Source organism: Protopterus annectens, chromosome 3.part1 (genome assembly GCF_019279795.1).
Source record: "Protopterus annectens isolate FY-2018-M chromosome 3.part1, PAN1.0, whole genome shotgun sequence".
In the NCBI taxonomy this organism is placed as follows: Eukaryota; Metazoa; Chordata; order Ceratodontiformes; family Protopteridae; genus Protopterus; species Protopterus annectens.
Window position 1 is genome coordinate 96,741,970 of NC_056732.1, and position 24,882 is coordinate 96,766,851.

A 24,882-nucleotide genomic window follows, 5' to 3' on the forward strand; every position below is an offset into this window, starting at 1 on the left:
AACATGCGGCTAATTTGTCTAAAATATGCACTTTTGCAGTGAGCCACCGCGTTCAGCTTTTAGTGCGGATCCGTATCCCGAAATCCCCCCTATTTAATTAATAAAAATATTGCAGCTCTCTCCTCCCGGCAACAACGCTAGGAAACCAACTCGAAGTCACCTGAAGCTACTTCTTGTTTTACTGCTCGATAGCAATTATGTGATATATATTGCACAACTCTTGGTTGGGCAGGTTTATATATATATATATATATACACACACACAATGAGTCATCGAAGGGTTGCTCCTGGCTGCAATTCAATTCGATGAGTGCAGTCAAGGCTTCAGAATCGACGTCAGACAAAAAAGGCAACAGCTTAACCCACAGCATTCAGTCTTTTCTCTCTCACCCTTCCATGCAACTGCAGCAAACTGTGGTGAACATCTTTAACTCACGTCGGAGTGCCGTTATCCTCCTGTGTCCCTTTAAATAGCACAGAAGTCCTTGAAAAGCGCCTTTTGCATCAGGATTAGAATGCACAATTTGCACTGACTACTAAGCATTTCATTCAGAACGGTGAAAGAATACTAAGAGACTGTCCTGCTGACTGAGATTTCTCTAACAGCGTCTGCATTGCTCTTATCTAAATATTTTAAGCTACAAAACGAGACTCATGCCCAAGCTACGCATAATGGATATATAAGCAACTGTGCTCAGGGAATTGCAGGCTATTTAACATCCTGATCAATGACTGTGGCTAAAGTTTGTAACAGTGGCTTAGCTTTGCATTGCCTTTTTTTAAGAATGGATGCTGTCTCTCCATGACATCAGAACAAACGTGTACACCATCTGTTGATATTGTATTGCAAAGCCGTGCATCAGTAGCCTGTCAGTCGCCACCTTATCTAGTTTCCATGAGCTTAAACGTGCAGCAAAGGTGCCCCAGTTTGCTTAATGGCAGATACCGGCCTAAAAGACTCGACCCCTGCGAAATGACAGTTACCCCAAAACGACCTCGACTGTCCGAGCCTGCCCCAGACAGTAGGAGTAATCTTAGTTCCACGGGACTTCCTAGCCCACTGGCCCCTGGTGGTGACTGCACTTCCAACCTGCAAGGGCCGACAGCGTTGGGCACCTACTTGCTACTGCCGCTTGCCGGGAGGGAGAACGTGTTCCAGGCGCTCCACCTGCATACAGGGACCGAAATGTTGTGTAAGGTGAGGAGTGCAAAGCTTGTATACCTGTCCATGCAATGGAGTGCTATAAAGCATGTTTTAAAGTACAAGGGATAGGGGTACTGTTGAATAACATTCCGGAAGCCCCCACTTCTACTGTATATGTTTCTACTTGCATCTTGTGCTTGGGGACACATTTTTGTCTTAGAAAGTTACTCAGTCTTTTTAATTTAGGAAGTGTCTCAATTATTCGTGTGATTCACTGAAGAAAAAAATAAGTGGTCTAAACATGCAGTTCATTTCTAAGAGCCACTTGGGGAACATACAGTGAAGTGGAGCAGCTTTGCACCCCTCCCTTACTGTTTGATTGTCTCCATCAGATGAGATGAGTCCATCTCCTTGTATACAGATGAAAAAACAGTGTAGCATACTTTTGTGTGTTTTGATATATTTTGGCTTGCATACCACTCAACTGTGCAGATTTTCGCAGAATGTCCATATATTTGCCTCAGATTGTTGGTCCATTTTTCATAAAATCGTGGTTTTCTGGCCAATTAGTGGCGAATCGTTAAAGACTGAAGTTAGAAAATGACAAACGAGTTTCAGACTTCATATCGTTCAGAAAATTCATGCTGATGCAAAAAGTATTATTCTATCAACTTTGTAGGTTTGTAGGAACAATATTTAAAAAAATTGTCCCTATTTTGGGCCTTTGTCCCACTTTTATTTATGACTTTGCCCAGATTTCTTGTTCTAAGAGGGTGAGAGGTATGGTTGTAATTATAGGAATTTTGTTTCACCACACAGGCGCACATATCGCTGTTTCCATGATACATCTTACAATGTACATTTATAAAGCTATGTATTAGTCTACCAAACGTTGATTATCAATATAAAGATATTTCTGAAGTTGCATAGTGAATGCAGGAAGTTTCTTCATTTGATTCTAGCCTGACTTCAGTTAAGTTCACCTTCATTTCATATAAGCTTGATATTCAGCGTTAGATGTCAGTAGAAAGAATAACTGAGCTCCTCTGTTTCAAGGCGTTAAAGTGGGCTCAGATCAGCGACAGTGTGCACTCAATATGAATGGAACCCTTGTGCAGTAGAGCATTTCTAATTTTATTGCAATTCGGTGAATATTTCACTTATGACAACCACCTGTCATATACAGGCAGTCTGCCCCTAACGTCTACTTGCTTGCACTTGATCTTGCAATACAGTACGTCACAGATTACTTCTTGCTTTAGTAAATTCTTAACTGGGTACATCAGGATTTTTTTTCATACACGGTTTGAATGGGGGGGGGGGCACTGACTTCATCTATCAAATTGTTTTATATTTTCAAACTATGTAAGATGTCATAAGTATTGTGTCTCTGAAACAATGGTTTATTTGGTTGTAACATGCTTACATATATATGCTCTCACTTAAACTACAATAATAACATGTCAGATTTGCCCACACTTAAAAGGTGTGCAGTACATTAATCATTTCTTCTGCAGTTATGTGTTTTTCATTGTTGGATAACCATGGTGTGGATGTGTGTGTGTGTGTGTGTGTGTGTGTGTGTGTATGGGCAGCTATATACCGTCGCATTTTCTGGAACTTTACAACACAATTTCCTTTAAACGTTTTTATTAACATCATCTATATAGGGACAACCTTTCTTGTTGACATTTTAAACGACAGCCTAAATTTTCATACATAAAGGGAGAAAAGTAGCCTTGGATATCAACATCACTGTTGCTTGTTTACTCTACCTGACTAAGATTGGGGGAGAACGATGGGAGAATTAATATGGCTAGACTTGATTCAGACATCAAAGTCTGCTGTAGTTCTTGAGGGAATTAATCTTAACTTCATCCAGTATTTATAGTCATAGTATACCTATATAATTGGGTTAGTTTTGGGTGATTTTAGGTTTAAGACGCGTAAGTATTGAGCATGCGCAATCACATAGCTTAGTTGTCATTGAAGTAAATGGTACTCATAAACAACGTACACCGACTCTCCCAACCTTTCAGCATAAGAACTCTGAATATTGCGATTATACACTTAGGAAGCTGGTAAACTAAAACGTTTAGCGTCACCCTTCATTTTCGGAAGGATATGAAGTCTGAAACTCGAACGTTTGTCGATATTTACAGTATCTAACCCTCAGCGATTTGCCAGAAAACCCCGGATTTCATGAGAAGCAGACAAAACAATGAAAAAATCTAGATGTTCTGCGGAAGTCCACTCTGGACACTTAAGAAGCATACCTCTCAAGTGTACCTCATTACAAGGAACGTACCTCATTTGGGGTCTTAAAAAGTTCACGTTCCTCAAAGTTTCTCAATGTTCCACATTGAAAGAGTCTGTCACACATTCAGTGTTAGGATTTTTTTAAGTGAAATCCATGGTAAATAGAAATTAAGCATATTAATTCATTAAAAGATCTTCCTTATAAGTAAAACCAGCATATTTTAACCAGCCTATGACCTTCCTAGTTGAAGTTGTTAGTAAGCCATTAGTACGTGTTCCACATTTTGCCCATTTGTTCCACATTATGAGGACTAGTGTTCCTCATTTTGGAGATGGAAGGTTGAGAGCTATGTTAAGAAGTATGCCAAAGTAAAAACTGTAATGGTCACTAACTATGCTGAGGAGCAAAAAGGACAAAAGAAAGCTTTTTAATGGGTTACTGTCGGATATGATTTAATTGCTTTCTTCTACTGAAATGCATCGAACTAGCTGCGAATCATGGGAGTTTGAGACTGACCTGGGAATTGTGCTATATAGCCTACTGGTCAGTCATGCTTTTCGAAGCGTTAACGCTAAATTTTACAAAACTTCCAGCTAGAATTATGTCTGCTCTTAAAAGGCAGAGAAGTACTTACACACCCTGTTAAGTGTTCCTTATAACCGGGCTCGAACGAACTACAAATTCTCCTGTTGCATAATTCGAACAAGAGCTGCAGAACAGACTTATCCACAGTTGCTTACACTAGTAACTTGTAGATAAGGCATGCACGCATGGTTCACCATGCAACGATCAGCTGTACATAAATAATATTGAAGTCCACCTCAGCACAGAGTGCTTGCATTTCAAAATTACCACATACTGCAGAGTTCCAAATGGGTATAAACAAAAGCATGACTTCATTAAACTGTAAACTAAGCAACGTGAAGTCGTGCAGCTTAATCGCAGTAGCTGCGCGCTTTAGCAGTCGTCTTTTTTAATGCGCGCGTCTGTGCCTATGCGCGCGTAAACGCATGTGTATGTGTGTGCTCGTGAGAGGGAGAGCGAGAAAAAGAGAGAGTGGGGTGGGCAGAGTCTGAAGTGAGTGCAAGGGAGGCAGGATTTAATTAAGAACCAAATGAGGTCACAGCGAAGAAAATCTCTTTTAGCTGGCTTGAAATGATACTGCCACCTGCTGTCGCTTTATTCGGCGATGTAAGGTAATTATTTTCAGTGCTAAGACGTTTGAACAGACAAAAAGTTGGTTGTGAGGTGGTTAGGTAGATTCAGTGGAAGGAGCCAGAGTCTGCAGCATACATCTGTCAGACTTGTTGCTCTCAGAATTTATTTGGATAATCACAGTCGCTTGATACGATTTATTAAGTCTATTGTACTGAATGCAAAGTATGTATTTTTGTACACTTGGAATATACCAATTGCTACAAGCCTTTTGGCGCATACTTCCCAACTCTCCCACAGTTTGCTTCATATTTGTATCTTGTCCCTTCTATTTTTTTTTGTAAAATAAAGATGATTGTAGCCACTTCGTTAGAGTTTCGTACTTATTGTTCATATTGATACAAAACCCGTTGTTTAACTTTGCAAGTACATTAAAAGTAATTCTGATTTTGTACAGTTGCTCTCCTGTTATTTTCTGTTTTGTCCAGTGATTCTTTTTCATAGAAGTTGACTGTAATCTTTACTAGATTTCCAAAAAATCAAAAATGTTATGAGGGACAAAGCAAACATAAGATTCAAAATCAGAGGAGCCCTGTGATTTTGTCTGTCCACCCAAAAGCACCACTTCATTTCTGTGGTATGTTGTTGTCTTGCCTTGTCCTTGCGTTTCATGTATTGCAGCAGGAAAAGGAAGTTGTATTGGGCCCAATTACAATCTAATGGAGTTTCTTGAATGCCACTTTCAAGGTTTGGAGTACTGGATGGTTTTATAGTCTCCAAACATAACCTTATTTAGATTACTGATTACAGGTTACTGTTTTTTTAAGTTGCAATTTTATTAATGTGCATTTATAATGCTGAACAACAGCTTAAAAAAAATCACAATTTTGGGGAGGGCTACATGTACTTGTAACATATCTGTCAACTGCCCAGATTTTTGCTCTGTTCCTCATTCAATGTGTGGTTTTCTGGCAAGTCATTGAAAGTACAATCCACTAAATAATGGCATACATTTAAGTTTCAGACTTTATATTCTGCAGAAAATGTATGGTAGCACAAATCTTGTTATCCCAGCAACTGCCCATTTATAAGAGCATTGTTTAAAATTTGACCCCCTTTTTGAGCATTTGATCCCCCATTGTTTTAGGCTTTGTCCAAATGTCTTGTGCTAAGGGATTGAAAGGTATGGCTTGCAACACTATCAGAGAGGTTTGGCCCCCACATCACTAATCTCTTACACAAATGCAAAGAAAATGAAAGGGTCAGAGACAAAGGGAAGAAAACTCACCTTTTCCCAAGGCTGTATCAATACACTGAAGCACTGATAATGCCAAATTTACCTAAAAATACATGACACCTACCCGATTCCATGGCAGAGAGTGGTGTCCTTTCAGATGTCATGATTGATGAAGGTATGCCAAAGCATTTTTTAAAGGAGATCCTAAAAGAAAGGAATCTTGTACTGAATCTTATGTTGTTTGGGCTGCTACCAAAGTAGAGAAAGTGATCGGTTTTCTCCGTGGGCTATTTACATGTCTTTGAGTAGGATGCTTAAATGTTCTCATCTTCCTGAGGTCAAGTGCCATCTTTTGTCATTGTTTAGCAGAGATAGATTCAACTAATGGCACTTGATATCCACCTTCAGCATGTACAAGAATGAAGTGTTCATTAGCATTCCAGAGGTCAGAGATAGATCCTTAGAAATTTTGTTTCAAAGCAGATGCCATAGACTAAGACGTTTTCCTGAATCATTTTGTATTGTGCATCCATTCTGGTGAAAATCTCAATTTGATAGACTTAGACTGCTACGAAGACGAAGTTATGACACACTCTCGCTTGACAGCAGTTCCAGTACTGAATCACCTAGTCTTTGGTGCTAGAGAGTGTTGTCAATCATCTGGTCATGCAGAAACCTCATGGTATTGGTGAATTTGGCTGGTTGGCTAATTCGTCTGTTACCTTCCATAAGTCTTAAGCGTTAATAAAGTCAGAAGTATGAACAAATTATTAAATCAAGGCACAAGTCATGATGCTGCTTTTCTTGCATTTGCCTCCCTAAGAAGATTATGTCTGTTGTCCCACCATATGGGAAGGACAGAGTTTAGAAGCATACAGGTCAAAGAGTTTCCCCTGCAATGGAGAGTAAGGAAATGCCTTGGAAAGTTACCTTGAAAATTATAACTATGTTGGCATTCCTCAGCTAGTATGGATTGTTTTGTTGTTTCAAATGTGGAAATTGAGTTTCTGGATTTATTATGATTAATTATATGCCATTTGGTTGACACACAGTTAATCTAAACTAAAACATCTAAGGCATTTGGAGATTGCAGTCTCAAAGCAACAATACTCCCAAGGTCACAAAATACACAAAACATTTTTTTTTTTTTTGCAAGGGACACCCCTTAATGTGGGGACACCTCTAATCCCTGAATATACCAACTCTGAGGTTGCAGTTACACAGATGTGGAGAAGAGGAAGAAAATTTAAAACAAAAGTGAAAGTTGCCTTCTACCTCTTCTCTGACTCCACAATTCAGTCAATGCATGACCTTGGTAGTCTTAATGTTGACTAGATGAAGGTTGTGACTTTCCTGTTTTGGCATTCCAAGACTCACTATTCTGGGCTGCAGCAGTCAGTAGGTTTGTCCTCCGGAGTTTCAGTACTAGTTCCTCACTTCTACCCTCAAATACTTCAGCCAGTATCACTTCTGTCATTTTATTTTACTGTTTTGAGCTTCTTTCATGACACATCTTATTGTAATGGTTGGAAAACAGGATATTATGTTAAAAGACATTGAGTGACTAGTTTAATAGTAACATCTGACACAGAGTACTCACAATTCTTAAATGCCTGAGACAGTTTCTTCTATGCCATGTTGTTGTTGACTTTGCCCGGTTAGGGGTCACCACAGCGGAACTCCGGTCCGCTAATGATTGGCAGTAGATTTTCACGAACGCCGAGGTGCCAGCTCAACGTTCAACCTTCAATGAAGGCACACCCATTTACGCATGTCTTTCGAACACCCACCCAGCCATGGGGAGGACATGCAAACTCCACAAAGAAGGCACTCCCCGCATTCGAGCCGAGAATTGAACGGGAGAACCTCTTGCTGTGAGGCAACAATGCTACCGCTGCACCACTGCACCACTGCAGAAGTCTATAGTTTCTTCTATGCCATAAATGTCTTAATTTCCCTTTAGGAATGTCAGGTCATCTTGGTGTCATAAAAGGGCAGAACCCCGAGAAGTTGCATCTTGTAGAATGAAGATCTGCACGAATATATTCAGTTTTGTCATGCCAGCATTTATTTTTGACGCATATTGTCTCTTTTTGAGTTTATGTAACACTGTGCTGCTGATGTGGCTCTTTTCTTTTGCTGGCATGAAAAAAACACATTGCTATGTGCAGTAAGCGTTTCATTTCTGCATGAGAAGGTGTTGAATCTTGATGTCATTTTTATCTAACCTGTGGTGCTGGGTAAAATGCCAAATGGATTTAACATATGCTGAAAGGACAGCAGATAGTGTTCGTGAACTTATTCCACCATGTGTCAATGAATTTATCTGCTGACACATTATTGTGTCTTCCGTGACGATACTGTAGCAAGCTTTTTAATGAAACAGATTTTTTGAGATTTGCTGCAAAACTTTATTGTTCTGAGATTGCTCCTTTTTTTCTGTTCCTGAATAAGATATTCCTGACAGATCTGAGAAGGCAATGGTCTGCCCTTGCACATCCCTCTTTATAAGTAATACTAAGCAGTCAGTTTGTAGACTATTACAAATCAAAATAAACTTAGAAGAATCCAAAAGGGAAAAGAAACAACAAAACATCAATAACTCTTAGAATATGGCTGCCAATGACCAAAATAAATTTTAAGTGCTTTCGTTCTTGTAATGTTACCAGAACTTTATCAAAAAAACATGTTAACAACAACTCCAGATTTAAATAACTTGGAAATTCTGGAGTTGTTAATATGGAAGGAGATAGTCTTAAGTTGCCCAGTGCGTGGTTTGAGAGTTCTTCCAGTTGCTCTGTACAAACCTATAAAATATGTACCTTACTGATATTTGTACCATAAATATACATATTTGATATTTATATTTATACATATACAGTGAATAACTTAAACCTATTTTTATATTGACAAAGTCACACCTTTTTTCTACCCTGTTTCTGATGGTGCTGTGTCTGGATCACAACCACACCAAACCAGAGCAGTGATCTTCAAGAAGACTGGTCTTTTCTTCATTTTGGGGGTACTGATCAGGATTTCATCAAGATTCATGTAGAAGCAAGTGTTTCTTAACAGCCACATCAGCATTAGGTCTATGAGTGACACAGAGTACAGTATTCTTGTAACTTAGTATAGAGACACTAAATCACATGTATATATACTGCCATTTAAATATTTGTCTTTAATGAATTGTTACTGACGTATATTACTATCTTGGTTTTAACTTTTGTCAGTACAGCTGTATTATATGATATACTCATTTTTGTTACTCTCCATTAGTTATCAGGCCACTTTTTAAAAAGATACATGTTTATCAAAATATTTTAGAGAAATAAAATTAACAATGTTATATACAGTTATCACCACAACAATAAAAATATAAGGTGATGGACAGTAACTAAAACACAAAGGAAAAACTTAGGATGCTTAATTTATAAAAACTTCCTAAGAAAAACAAATCCGTAAAATAAATAAATCATGCATTATGCCAGTCTGTAAATATTTTTAAAACATTTTTTTTAACTTTATTGTACGTATAAAGTTTGTAATAGAATTTATAACATGTTATTTTTTTATTATACTTTAGTAACATTAAACCCAGCAAATATCTTTTGTGGTAAACCTTCTTCTGGGTAGTCCCCATGATGACAAGCAGGTCTAGTGTATATATTAAGGTGCACAAATACCACATAATTACATTCTATCCCTGTTTCCTATTCAGATACTGTTATCTTTACTGATTTAGGAATAGACAGAAGCTATGGTACAAACTGTTTTCTAACTGGGGGAAAATATTTATCCTCCACGTTTCTCTCTGAGAAACCAAGTGTGGCTTTACACATCTCTATATTCATTGAGACTTGATGGAACTTAAGAATCCCTTTCTGCCATGTACACATGCAGACACAGATGCGCACACACATGCCACACACACACACACACACACACACACACACACACACACACACACACACACACACACACACACACTAACACACTCATACACATGTTCACAATGGATGTTCCTAAGATCATTTTAATATAACATAATATCACTGTGTAATCATTTAATAACAAAGCAGCACTCACACTGCTGACATTTTGTCTTGTCCAGGTTGAATGCTGCCAACTAAAAACTAGATTGGAAAGATTTCATTTTGAAATAACATTTGTGTGTTATATGTAGTAGTTAGGCTTGAACAGGACATTTTGTCATTTATTGTTTTTGAACTCATTCATGGTTTTCTTACTTATAGAATTAGCTCTCAACCTCTTAAAACAAAAAATATGGACAAAGCCAAAATTAAGGAGGGGGGGCAAAACTCCCAAAATAGGGACACATTTTAAACATTGCTCTTATAAACGTATAAACTAGAGTAATAGTCTTTGTGGTGCCATATGATTTCTGAAGGATATGAAGTCTGAAACTCAAGTGCCTGTTATTATTTAGTGAATGCAGTCCTCACTGTTTTTCCCTAAAAATCCAGAAAATCACAAATGTTATGAGGAACAGACCAGAACTATGAAGCAAAAATCTGGACATTCTACAAAAACTGGACAGCTGAGAGGTATACTCATAAGAGTACAGTCCCCCAGTAAGAAATATCTGTTTTTAGTCAGTCTGTTGAATTATCTGCTTCTTCTCCCTTTTTTCCTTGCATATTATTTGCATCCCTTTATTTATATGACTTCTGTATTCATGGGAGACTCCAACGTAGGCATGGTTTGGCAAACAAGTAAATCTTATATGGATATTTTTCCTTCAAGGCATGGGATACTCTGTAATGACATTTTGTGTGTCCTATGGTAGGATACAAAGAAGTGTTTTGGTTTTTATGGGACAGCTTACTTTAGTCTATATCTGAAATCATATCAGTCATTTTTCTGATATCTTTATGGAGGATGGAGTCTGAATCACAGTTTTGCTATTGGACAGTTTAATAAAGTAGACGACTAAGTAAAATTATATTGTTCATTTGCTAGAAAGATTTCTTGTTCATGGCCCAAGAAATGTTTTTTTTCTGCTATTCCCCCATCATATGCTTTCTTTGTTTCAGCAGCCATTTGCAGGATGCTAAATAATAAAAATAACTTTAACTGGTCCTACTCATAGGCATTTCCAAAGGAGGTACATAAAACCGCAGCTGTCATTCTAATGTGCATGGCTGGCAGAGCCTACCAGTGTGTGTATTAGAGACGTGTTGACATTTGAACAAAACAAACAAACCATGTAAGGCTTTATAAACAATATCACTTCCATGATGTTCAGAGACACACTATACCTGTTCCATTTTATTCATGGAAATGCTTAGGAAACTAGAAGGCTCACACTCCCATCTCATGTTTTTTGATTACTGTGTTTATTTCAGAATGTTTGATTACAGGTATAATGTGGATGTCTAGATTATTCAATAGTGACCCCCTGTTTCTATTAAAACAATTGTAATTCTTGTTTTGTTAGTAGATCATCTTCTGCTACAGAAGTCTAAACTTCCATCATAGTGACCTGCATCCTTCCCTAATAACCTTACCATTTTCCTGATATAATAGTAAGCACAGCAAATATTCTTTTTCCCCTCACTTCTTCATTGACAATTTCTGTTTTATGTTATGTAACTTATTTTTCCATTCCCTCATGATTTCTCCTCCATAAAAACAGCATAACAAATTCATTGATATTACAGGTGTTGTTCATGTATGAGTAAATTATTCTAACTTGCATGTTAGTTCCCTCGCATTCCTTTTGCACGGTGCTTGCCATTTGCTTATTTCGGTCAGCCTTTCTCCACTTCTAAACAATAACCATTTTCCCTTAGGGTTCTTCTGCCATTCTTTTGATCTCTGCTTTCACTTATTTTACCATGACTGATACCATTAATATGTAAATGAAATATCCAAATTTAAACACTGAGGAAAGAGAAAAGGCGAAAGTCTATTACTAACCCTTCTGCTAACTGTGAAAGAAAACATAAGGTAATCCAGTGGTTTTCTTGTAAGAGATATGTTATACCTTGAATAATGAAGAAGACTTAGTAAAAGCCTCCTTTATGACTGACTGCTACTTTCACCAATAGAAAGGAAAGTATGTGTTGCATTTTGCAGAGTGACATAACTGCATTTTTTTTTTGGTGTGTGTGTATGTGTTTGTGTACATGCTTGTGTGCAGTGATCTTAGACTTGATAATTTAAAGTATTGTGGTACATGCGGCACTGATCCCAGCATTATGCGAGGGCTGTGCTCCCTCCCTCTGAAAAATGCCACGTTTCCTGTACTAAAAAATAGTATCCTTTCAGTCAGGTAATGTTTGCTAGGTTTGCTTCACTAGAATGAATGACAGCGAATCTCATTTCAGCGAAATAAACCACAACCTTCATAGATGGGAATTAAATTACTTCCAAATTATGATTAATTTGTGAAGAGAACACAAGTGGTACATTTTTAAGTTTCCAGGATAGTAGTCTGCATTTTTTAATGAAAAAAAATAAAAGTGTTATTTATTTGTTCATATTTTCAGCTTTTGCTAATTGCCTTTGAACCAATTATTCCCTCTCAAAAGCTTAATATCATAGTTGCTACTTTTTCTGCAGTAGTAGAAGCAAGCCACATGGCGGAGAAAATCGGGTTATTGTAAATTAAATGGAATAGGAACATCACCATCAGCAAAAGACCGTCATTTTCTTCTTTGTATGATAATGTTGTGCCACTGAACCAGAAATAAGTTTCAGTGTATCTTGAGTGTTGCCTGGGAGTTAATGCAGAGAATTTAATCGTTAAGCTCTTAATGAGCTGTTTCCTCTGCCCAGGGTACAAAGTGTGATTCCTTCCCACCTTCATTTGCCCACGGTGTGACTCTGAGCAAGTCATCTACCCAGATAGTGCTTCTATGTCATTACTAAAAAGGGACAATTGTGCCCAATGGGTTTTCATAGTTAAACAGCAAATCACAAATTAGTTGGGCAGAAATGCATGCATCTATACTTTGATTTTATTGTTACAGGCAGTCCCCGGGTTATGGACATCTGACAGGCAGACAACCCATAGATACGAATGGGCTGCCCCAATGTCAGACATAACATGAGAAAAATTAAAATAGTTAAAGTTGCCCAAGTATGAGTGTGTGTGTGTGTGTGTGTGTGTGTGTGTGTGTGTGTGTGTGTGTGTGTGTGTGAGAGAGAGAGCGGTAGAGTGTGAGTGAATGCAGGTATGAATGAGGAAGAGACTGTGTGTGTGAGAGATCGGGAGAGAGTTAGAGAGATGTGTGAGTGAATGCAGGTATGAATGAAGAAGTGACTTTGTGTATGACAGAGAGAGTGACGAGTGAGAGCGAGTGAGTGATCCTCTGGCAGCAGTTAAGAGGTGGGTGGTTACATAAGGGGAGGGGGTTAATTATGGAATAGGTAATATAGGGTTAAGAGTGTGTATGTATGTGTGTGTGTGTGTGTGTGTGTGTGTGTGTGTGTGTGTGTGTGTGTGTGTGTGTGTGTGTGAGTGTGTGTCATACCTCTAAACCTCTTAGAGCAAGAAATGTGGACAAAGCCATTAATAAAAGTAGGACAAATGTCCCAAAATAGGGAAAATTGTAATAAATATTGCTCTTACAAACTTAGAAAGTTGATAGAATAACAAGCTTTGCATTATCATGAATTTTTTGAAGGATATGAAGTCTGGAACTCAAATGCCTGTCATTATTTTCTGACTGCGATATGTAATGATTTACCACTAATTTGTTAGAAAATAACAAGTATATGAAAAACAGACCAAAAATAGGAGGCCAAAATTGGGATATTCTACAAAAATCGGTACAGTTGAGAAGTACGATGTGTGTGTGAAACAGTTCTCATATGCATTTAATAACAAGATGCCTTAAACCAGCTTTGTTGATAGGAAGTACAGAAGCATAGCTCATAGGAAGCAAGGAAGCATAGTTACAATATATAGTATTATGTTTAGGATGTTTTTTTTTGTTTGGAAGTGTTTCAAAGGCAGATGAAAAGCACATTATTAATATTTTTCACTTATACATTCTTGTTTATTAAATTACTAAAATGTCGGGAAGAGTATGTTTGTTTGGAAACACTATCACCAGCTGCTAACCTTACTGTAACTTTGAGAATTTCCTGTGTTCCATCACTAGTTGGTCGCTAATCTGAAGACATTAAGTCTGTCATTGTTTAACCTAAGTGGATTGTTGTGTTGGCTACATTAACTTCAGAATGGTAATTTACTTTTTGTTTTTGCAGGTTTTTAATATCAAGCATTACCAAGACAAGATAAAGCCTTACCTGCAGCTGCCTCCACACAGAAACATAAGCAGAATTGTAGAAGTGATTTTGGGAGATCAGAAAGCCTATGTCTTCTTTGAAAAAGTCTGGGGCGACATGCATTCCTATGTTAAGAGTTGCAAAAAGCTCACCGAGGAAGAATCAGCAAGGTTGTTCCATCAGATCGTGTCAGCAGTAGCTCATTGCCATCAGAGGGGTATCGTGGTTGGAGACCTGAAGCTACGGAAATTTGTCTTTTGTGATGAGCAAAGGTATCAATCTCAATTTAAAAAAATTTTTATTCTGCTAGATATTATGACTACCAAACTAGCTGATGTTTTAAAAATGGAGTTGGTGACATGTCTCTAACAGACACTCTGGTCACATTATTGAACCTCATTTTTGTATTATTTCATACCTGAGTCCAAAACACAATTTTAGTTGTAAACCTTTTGTATGCATCATCTAGAATTTAAGTAGTCAGTCCAGTAGTCAGGGCAGGATAGCAGTGTACCAACAACCATGAAGAATATGTTTCCCCAGCATTGCAAAATACCTTTATTATAAAAACAGAGGCTTTTTCCTTTCTTGTGGGATTATTATAAGTTTGTTGGTGGTTGTCATAGCCAATAGGAAGCCACAGAAATTCAAAACTTGTAAATAAAGATCACAGTTTTAGAACTCCTCCTCCTTATAACCATTCAATCCCTCTCTCGATGCCTATCTGCTTATCTTATGTGTATGTGTATGTATATGTATGTGTATAAGTACATCTGTCTAGTTGCTACCTGTTAATCTGTCTATCTGTAGCACTGTCTACCTGTCTGTCTATGCATTCCTGAACTCTATGGCAGTTGAAGCAGTCACATTGTTCTCAGTTTATTTTTAAAATGTGATGCATATCACTGGAGTTCAGGATGTAATAAAAAAGGACATTATTTATTACTTTTATTTATTTTACATTTGTTTACCGGGAAAGTCCAACTGGACACAAGTCCTTTTTCAGCGGAGGCCCGGGGAGGAAAGCTCCACATAAAACATACAAATTTAACAAAGATTCAAGTACAGTATTTATAACATAACACAGATTGTAGACAGTAACAATTATCAGACATTTCACATACAAGCGTAATTTTCACAGTTTTGATATTTTTTGTATTTTAAGAAGCATAAATAGAAATTTACAGGTATGAAAGAATCTGTCAGCAGAAAATTATCTTACAGTTGTTATTTCTTAGTCATCAGAGTTATTACACTTTAGTTTGAAAAAGTAGATTATACTGAAATTTAGTCAGCATAGAAGGAGTAGCCATGGTGGTGCAGCGGTTAGTGTTGCCGCCTCACAGCAAGAGGTTCTCCAGTTCAATTTGCGGCTGGGGTGCCTTCTGTGAGGAGTCTGCATGTCCTTCCTGTGGTCACGTGGGTTTCCTCTCAAAGACATGCTGTAGGTGGATTGGACACTCTAAATTGGCCCTAGGAGTGAGGGCGTGCATGTGTGTGCCTTCTGTGGAAGGTTGGGCACTGGGCTGGCAACTCGATACCTTAAAACTTCACTGCCAATCATGAGTGGGCAGATGATCTGCTGTGGTGACCCCTAACTGGGAAAAGAAGAAGGAGTGGATTATAATCAATGGGAACAAGCAGTTTAATCTGAAGCAGTACCTGAGCATATCCATTTTTTGGCTTAGTGATTTTTTTACAGCGTTTATTTGAACTGTGCTGAGTTTGTTGTGGATGTTATGTTGGAAGGTAGTGCATTCCAAATGTTAGCTATATAGCTGGAGATGAAGGATTCATCAGCCTGATTGTTAGTAATGGTAACTTTTATCAGGCTTTTATTACCAGTTTGTAGAGTTCTGGTACTGGAGTATGGCTGTAGTAGGTTTTGCAGGGCAGGTGTTTTTTCTTTATGATGGTGTAGTTTCTGGGCCAAGGTAAGTTGGTTATATTGTATGAGTTGTGGAAGCTCTAACCAGTTAAGCTGCTTGACAGCTATACAGTGATGAGAGCTAAAGTTTGAGTTGGTGGCAAATCTTGCAGTTTTATTATAGCATGTCTAGTTTTGCTAGGTCAGATTTTCTTAGGTTGATTAATATGGGTGATGCATAGAGCAGGGTTGAGATCAAGTGGGTTTGAGCTATAGTGGCTTTTGTGTTTTTTGTGAGGTAGATTGTTTGTTCCAATATCGTGTACCTAGTTTTTTGTGTACTTTCTTATGGTTTGAGATATGTGTAGGTCACATCTCATATTATTATCTATTTCAACCCCTAGAAGTTTAGTGTGAAGAGTGGGCGTGAAGACAGTGTTGTTTGCTGAAATAATATTAAAAGAAATACTTGATATTCAGGCAGCCAGCACTTAGTTATGAAAGGAAATGTTTTCTTAAAGGAAAGTAACAAAAATATATAACAACTATTCCTGTATTTGATTTTTCCGCAGCACAAATCACATACATGGGATTATAGTCAGCAATCTCAGGAAGTTTTAACTAGTTCAGCTGTTTCTTTTACTTCTCTAAGTTTGCTGTAGTCTTGGTTTTCATGTGTTATATTTCAAGACAGTGGCAGGAAAAATTATTCATGCAAGTGGCGCAATGTTCTGGGACTACTGCTGAGGACAAAGCAAGACTGGAAAGCCATCGTACTTTTTAAGTACCTTTCAACATAACTGAGTGAATTTTAATTCATCATTGAAAATGGCTGTACTAAGTCAAAGAAGAGTAATAGAAGACATGAAAGTTGCAATTACACAGCTTTCAAACTAAGTAAATATGAATTAAAGAACTGAGAGAATTTAGTTCTGCTTAAAAACCTTCTGGTTTTTAACTTATTTTGCAACTTTAAAGTATTGCTTTCCAGCATGAATGAGCCACTAAGAGGAATTTCTGTCTTATTTTTGTACGTTTAATCTAGCTTCCCCAAACCTCGCAAAAACAAGCTGATTGAATCTACCTATTGTAATCAATATCTGTATGTATCCCTACATCTATATTGATGTGTGTGTGTGTGTGTGTGTGTGTGTGTGTGTGTGTGTGTGTGTGTGTGTGTGTGTGTGTGTGTGTCTGTATGACTGTGCCCCTGATGTCTACCATGCCTCTGCTGTATCTAAGCTCCTGTCAGCCTGTATAATTCTAGGCGACTCTGAGCAAGCCACTTAACCACACAGTACTCTTGGCACAGTTGTGCCTAGTGGGCGTAGTTTGCTGAAAAATGAAGAAAATAAAAATATGATACCTGTATTCCAATGAGAGTAGGCTTGCTGAGTGACATTTGTTCAATTCCTTTTAAATGCAGTTTGTTGAACATGTATGCATATATATTGAGAGGCATGGGTGCCCTGCAGTGGAGTTTCCATGTTTCCTTACTGATGTGCAACTTTGGAACTGGTGTACATATATATCTATATATATATATATATATATATATATATCTATATATATATATATATATATATATATATATATATATATATAAAGTTATGGGGTATGAAGGCTTGACTGTCCCTCACATGGGGGCTCAGGGAGCATACTTTCATATTTTTGAATTATACTTCCTGGTGTAGAGAAACCAGTGAAATATAGCTTGTTTTTGGATGATTGAAATGAACATAGGGAAAGTCACCAAAACTTATCATCACAGGGGAGGTGTCGTGTCTACAGCACCTATTACACTTTGTATGTTTGTCATCATTTCAGCATCACTGACTTTAAAATGATAACTCTTCAAGTCACTTTTCAGCTTCCAAGTTGATTAGAAGTGCAGGTGTGGATGAGCTGTTAAACCGAGGCCCCATCTGCTTGAGTTGCTGGCAGCTCAGGTTGATGTTAAAGAGCCTACAGCAGCCACAGGAAAGAATAGGGCAAGTTCCCTGATGCCCTGGCCAGATTTCCCCTAGTAGTATAAATAAATACCACCTCGGGTCTCCCCTTCATAGAGGACACAAGCCTACCGGGACTAACCTGGTCAACAAATTATGTTAACCTGGTCAACAAATGATAAATAAATAAACTAAATAAATTGTAGGTGCTGCTTCTCTGGGGAATACCAGGACATGCCCTGGCCAGAATAGATGCTGTGGGTCTGGTTTGAGTCTTGAAAGCCTGCCTTCTGCTTCAGTGTTGTAGGCTTCAGTTTAAGCTATCTTGTTAGATGCTTGTTGGTCTTTTTCATTTAATCATTTATATCCCATCTTCCTAATATCTGAGCATCCCACTTCATGCAACCAGTCATATACCAGTCCCTGACACCTGTTACTTGGCTTTTTAACACATCAGTTCTGTCAGAGTTATAGCTGGGACAGTTAGCACTCTGGACATTCCCATAATTGGTGCTCCCTGACAGGAGGACCAGAAAGAAGTTTTACGCAGTTGGGAATCCCTCCTCAGAAAAGCCATGGAAAATATAGATGCTATGGCCTATAATAGATATTTCTCCTCTTTCTTACAGAAACTGTACCAAGGAGTTATAATTGCTCCTTGCTACAGTTGCTAACACAAACACACACACACACACACACACACACACACACACACACACACACACACACACACACACACACACACACACACACACACAAGCATACAACAATTTTAAAAAATCAGTTAAGCAACAATGATTAACATTGTGACTACTTAAATGATTACCAGTAATTGTACTGAAATGCAGGAGCCAAATTACTCTGACATGCAGGGACTGATGACACCTCTTCTACAGTGACATTCATGCCACCTGACAGCTTGAACCTGGGGCAGCCAACCCCCCCCCCCCCCAGTGTAGCTATGGCTTTGAACTCTGTAGCCTGCTTACTCATCCTTTTAGTCATCATTCTTTGTTGTGGTGAAGATGTCACCCCCTGTCAGCCTTCTGCAGTGTGGTTCTAGGACTAGAGAACCAGTGCCAGCCTTCTGCATTACCAGATGGCATTGCTTCAACTGTCCCTTACAGTGCTAGTACCAGCAGATAGCAAATATTTTGGCCCAGGTTCTTGCATCCATCCTGTAGGTTTTTGTAGCTCTTTCTTAGCTTTCGTGATGCCTCATAGCAGATGCCTGTTAAGCACATCATAGCACAAGTCCATGTGTGAAGCCTCTCTTAAATCTTCATATAGTTTGTACTTTTATGTTTCTAGTGAGTCTTTATTGTTTGTATAACCAAAGGGAAAGACAATTACCCATGTCTGTGAATCAAAACTTCTTTATCTCGCTGATGCTGCTTCTAAGCTGTGATTCAGAAAAAATAACTCAATTTTTAAATCCAGTAATGCAGCCCTACAAATTGCCATTTTCAACTAGTGTCCAGTTTTCTAGCTGACAACTGTTTATGAGGAATTTAACTGAAATTTATTTATTAAGTGATTACACATACTGACCTGCCTTCACACTGTTTGTACCTTTGTGATGAGAACCCCCCACTTTCACATTTTTAATAAGAAACATACCTGGAGTATTAAAAAACATTCAGTACTGTGTATAGAGGAGAGAGTTGGGAGGGGATTGTATAGCTGTCCTCTGATTGTGCCATGAGAAAGGGACATTCCACCTAATAATACCAGTTAGGGAAGTAAAAGTAAGGTAAAGGGATTGGTGTTTTTGGCACTTTTCATTTTAAAGGAAGCTATGTTTCTCTTGTGTCACAGGAACAGCTTTGCTCTTCCTAATTTGTCAAGGTATTATGTTTTCCTATGTAGTATGTATGAATGGTGGCTTTTTTCATATTTGATATATTTAGATTGATGGCCCTGTTTAATTTCATTTGAAATGAGAAGGCTCTTGCAATGTTATATGGCCTTGTTTCCTCTTATTAAAAGAAGGGAGACAAGCCCCCTTTAATTCTGCTGTCTCAGGAACAGCAGGATGATAGCTTATTTATGTTTTAAAACTATAATATCCATGTCAGTTGAAAGGATATGCTACACTTTACTTAAAGTAGATCACGCAAAAAATAAAATAAAATAAAAAAAAAAAAAATAGAACAAAGAGCCTGTTTCGAGGAATGCTTCAATCATTTAGTCACCGAGAATAGTGACAAACTTTGTGAGTGGTTGCTGGAGAGATCCCCCTACTCCCCTCCTTCCACCTATGTATAACATAATACAAGGTCATAAGACCTTATTCTAGGTTATAACTAATTGCTGCACGTCATTCTTTGCCGAGTCTGACTTCCCTTATTAAAATACCATATAGCTTGTTATGTAACATTACACATGTGTGGCTTTTGTGTGTGCCTGAGCTACTGTGGTACCCACTCAATGCCACAGTAGTCTAAAGAAACTGTATTTCATTACACAGTGATTTTATTCAACCCTTAGGTTATTCCGCTGTAATAAATAAACACCGCATCCCTGCTGAGTTATTCTCAAGTAACCAATCTGTGAATGACCACATAAAATGTATTAAGTACATAAATGTAAAACGTGCACACTACTACATATAGCGGTTACAATGTGTTCTGAAACAAGAGCATTAGTGCAGACGTACTGAACTATGCATCTTGTTTTTAAACATATTCATGGAGGTTCAAAATCTCAAGAGTAATCACTGGATGGCATGTTGTAGTTCTTAAATGCAAAGAGCAGAGCTACTACCTATAAATATGATGCTAAGCATTAATTTGCATTATGTTTGTCCAGCAGATTCATGCAAAGTCTATTTCAGGTATCCATATGAAAAATGAGATTGCTAAAACTATTATTTCAAGTTGAATCTTTTTTTTTTATATTTGCTGCCTGAAGACTTTGTTTCTTTAAATCATTGTATGTATTGTTTTCTTATTTATTTGGTTTATTTAACATGCTTATTACCTCATGGCAGTCCCCAGAAAAGACTAAATATTTCAGATTCAAAATCAGATCCAAGATTTCAAAACTAAATCTGAATTTATGTTTCCTGTTAAGTCTTTTAGAAGTTTGGTTGTATTTATGCAGACATTGTTCCTTTGCCAAGCTTTTTTTTAGTCATTTTTAGAACATGCAAAATAGCTCTGACAACATTCAGTACTTAGCACTCAAAGTGGATTTTCCCTGTCTGTCCATTTACTGCTGAGATGTTGTGTCCCACTGAATCAGTATTCAGAGTCCCACTAAAACTAAGTATTTTAGACACATCTGGTGTTTACCTTTATTGTAAGAGCACAAAATGTGTCAGTCCTTAGATTGGGATAGACGTTTAATGTTTAAATCAATTATGGTGTCTGAGCACACAGTATAAGGCAGTCAGTTTAATCAAGCAAGCCTTAAAGTTTGTTCAGTGGTAAATGCATACAGAGCAAATACACTGTCTTTAATGAATGCACTGGCATGAGCTGCTGTCAGCTTTCTGCAGCTTCTAAGTCTCAAACACACAATTCTAGAAATATTTTTAAAAAGTGCAGAAAAATATCTGTAAGCTATTGGGGGGCATTTACAAACTCTTAAATCAGTGGCACTGCAGCAGTTTTAGTGGATTGTATACATGTCTGTGTATGTATGTGTCCTTAGGGACCTGATTATTACAGCCTTCCTTCCTCCAAGCCCAGAGAGAGCAGTTGTGAAGCAACACTTCGAAATGGGTAAACCATTCCTCCTACTAATGTGTTAATATACAACAGATGAAATAGAGAGATAGGCTCCAGATATGTGCAAGCTGTTTTTGCTGTTATGTCTATTGAAAGTATATGTCAGTGCAGTGATGATTTAAGCTAGCAACAGAAACTGCTTTTCAGCAAAAGTGCAAAACAAATTGGGGAACTGCTACAACAGTATTTCATCTGTGTGGTTCTGTAATAGGCGTAAACACATGCTGAAATTGTATATTGCAGACAGTCTTGCTAATTTTGAAATGTGTATTGCAGAGGCTAATGTCATGTGCTACAAATTTGGCAACAGTGGAGTTAAGCAATTTAAGACAGATGCTTTCAGCACAGGTGCAGGGTTATTTAGTGCTGCACAAACCAATTGGAAAGGACTGAGAGCCTGCGTTGAGTCATCTTTTCCATCCACAGAACCAATGATATTTTTATTTTGCAGCAACCTAAAGAGGTCGCACAAAGGACGGAATGAAATTAATATATTTACACATTGGTGGGCTGTTACTTTGGAACTAAGGTTTTTGAAGGCAGTTGTGTACTTACTGAAACACAGCAAGATATTGTATTTTGTCATCTAGAATTCTGGTTTACTTACCCCATATAGTTTAATTCTGTTTGTTTCATATTAACATTGTATAAACTGCAGCAAATAATTGTTTTTAAATAATTTTTAACCAGTTTGCACTTTCCCTTTCAGGACACATGTAAGATTAGAAAACTTAGAAGACACTCACATCATGAAAGGGGAGGATGATTCTTTGTCAGACAAGCATGGCTGCCCAGCATATGTCAGCCCAGAAATTTTAAACACTACAGGATCTTACTCTGGAAAATCAGCTGATGTATGGAGTTTGGGAGTGATGTTGTATACACTTTTAGTTGGGCGGTATCCATTCCATGACTCAGACCCAAGTACTCTTTTCACCAAGATCCGCCGGGGCCAGTATTGTATTCCAGATGAAATCTCTCCCAAAGCTAAATGTTTGATCCGAAGTCTTTTAAGGAAAGACCCTTCTGAGAGACTCACTGCTTCTGAGATTCTTCTTCACCAGTGGTTCCATGCTGTTCTAGAACCTGGATACCTGGATAAGGAAATAAAAAACTGTGACCAAACTGTTCCTGATATCCAAATAGATGATTTTGATATGAGCTGCTTCTTCTGCTGATCTTTGCCGTTCAGGACAGTCACTAAGTAATGAAGCAAAAACTGAATTATCTTTGCTTTTTGACAGTGGTACATGTGTGAAACAATCTAACTTATTTAAACATAAATGAGTCACATAGCTAGGGGTCTAGACCATGTTTAGAGGCTGAAAGTATACAGCAAGAATGTGGGCTGTGGCCAGCTTCTGAACTTTGCAATTTTTATGTGACTGAGTTCTGCATAAGCTCAAAACGTTGGATGCATGTCTGTGTCAGGGAATAGTTTCTTACCTTGGAAGGATGAAACGGGTAATAAATGGATGTTTATAGCTTTCTTTATTTCAGTTGTAGCAGTCCACTTACAAAACATTCATTAACAAATTCTAAATAGTAAACACAAGAAAGTTACATCCTTAACTGTTGGCACATGATTCTGGTCTCTTTTCCTGGTATGCAGTTTATTGGTTGGGCCATCTCTTAAAGTCACAAAATAGCACAAAACATTATTGTACTGCAGAAGTCATCCATATGTGTGTTGCTTTTGTGGTCCATTCATTAAGGAATACAACTGTTGTTAATATGTATTACACCATGAGTCTTCCTTTACCCATTTGTGAAGCCAAAGTGCTGTAATGCAAAGGAGATATGAACACCTTTTTTTTTAAGAAATTAGGAATTCTGTGGATAGAAGTTGTTATTGTGAGCACCTTGGCCTAATTGCCATTGTATTTCCTTACTAATTAATGCGATATTTACTTTATTAATGTTCTCGCATTAATTTGCACCATTGTTAAAGAACAGGTTGTATGAATCCTGAATTGAGAACCCATGGACACGTGAAATTGGGGACTGGATATGTTTCAAAAAAATTGTCATGTTTCTCAGTAAAATTAGGATTTATTATTAGGAAGGCGGATAAACATTAATATAAATGAGTGGTTTCAGGTTAAACAGAATTGTGAATTACTTTTTCCAATTTTGATGTTTGTCACATGAATCTATGTTCAGCTAGGAAGGGTGCAGAGCATAATTAGCTTCTGTTTGACGGCCATACAAAAAGCATGTCTGCCCAAAGCAATGCAGTGAAATCAGCTTATCATGGTTTGGTAAATGTTCACTCCTGTATGAATTAAATGCAGTGATGCTGTTAACAAGGGGGTTACTCCCTCTTTAAAGCACTAAAGGATGTCATTTTTTTGGCAGTGACATTTAACTTGGCCTATTGAAAAAGAACATTTACAGCATAGCTTTTTTTCTTAGTTTAGATGGTAGTAGTTTTTCCTAAGAAGAAAACCAAAATGAATAAGGATGTTGCTCCATATGTACTAGCCTGAGAAAACTGTTTCTTTGTAGAACTATTTTTCCTCTTTTAAAGGTAGTACCCCATGTAAAGGTTGTAAATCATGCTCATTATACACAGGGCTGTTTGTATTGCAGTGTTTTACATGCAAATGCGATCAAATGTTTTGTTTGCTGGAATTGAAGGGGCGTAGGATACAAACTTGTGACATTTAATAAAACAAGCATTACAAAAATACTGTAATACCATAACTCTGAGCAGTTGCAAGCAGGTGTGCTGTCTTTGCACATTAGTCCGTACTCCTTTTCTCATACTAATTATACTTTCTGTAGACATAAGCATTTTCAAGGCAGGCCCTTGCAATACTGCTATCATATATGTGGCAGAGAATGATCCCAAAATGTGCATGTGCAAAACGGGTAAATAATTATGGCACAGTGATACTTGAGGGCCGATGTAACTTGTCCCTGACTGTCCATTGGCAAGGCCTGTGTAAGTGGTATCAATACCTCATAAACTCTGTATACTGTTTTAATACAAACTTTGCTGTTGCGATCCTTATGCATCCAAAAGTTTTTATCAGAGAGCATTTAAATGTGAATTATAATTTTACATGCACACACACACTCACTCACATGCACAGGAACACACATACACACACACACACACACACACACACACACACACACACACACACACACACACACACACACACACACACTACCTGAGAGCATAAATCATGAGAAAAGGTGAAGTTTTTGTTGCACTAATAGTCTCATGGTTAATAAATATTGTATCTGTGATACTATGTAGACAATT

The 24,882-nt window shown here is 37.7% G+C and overlaps 1 protein-coding gene across 1 annotated transcript; it reads left to right on the forward strand.

Moving 5' to 3' along the window:
* Positions 1–319: 319 nt before the first annotated feature.
* TRIB1 (tribbles pseudokinase 1) lies at positions 320–24,630 on the forward strand. Its single transcript, XM_044066604.1, has 3 exons — positions 320–1,198; positions 14,038–14,330; positions 22,318–24,630. Exons 1-3 carry the CDS (start codon positions 803–805, stop codon positions 22,784–22,786), a joined length of 1,158 nt encoding a protein of 385 aa, XP_043922539.1. The 5' UTR covers positions 320–802; the 3' UTR covers positions 22,787–24,630.
* Positions 24,631–24,882: the final 252 nt, after the last annotated feature.

Excerpts from the sequence above, each read along its gene's own strand:
- TRIB1 (XM_044066604.1), top strand. The coding sequence starts at position 803 with ATGACATCAGAACAAACGTGTACACCATCTGTTGATATTGTATTGCAA. Across the intron at positions 1,199-14,037 it reads GGACCGAAATGTTGTGTAAG|GTTTTTAATATCAAGCATTA; the intron begins GTGAGGAGTGCA and ends TTGTTTTTGCAG. Across the intron at positions 14,331-22,317 it reads GTCTTTTGTGATGAGCAAAG|GACACATGTAAGATTAGAAA; the intron begins GTATCAATCTCA and ends TTTCCCTTTCAG.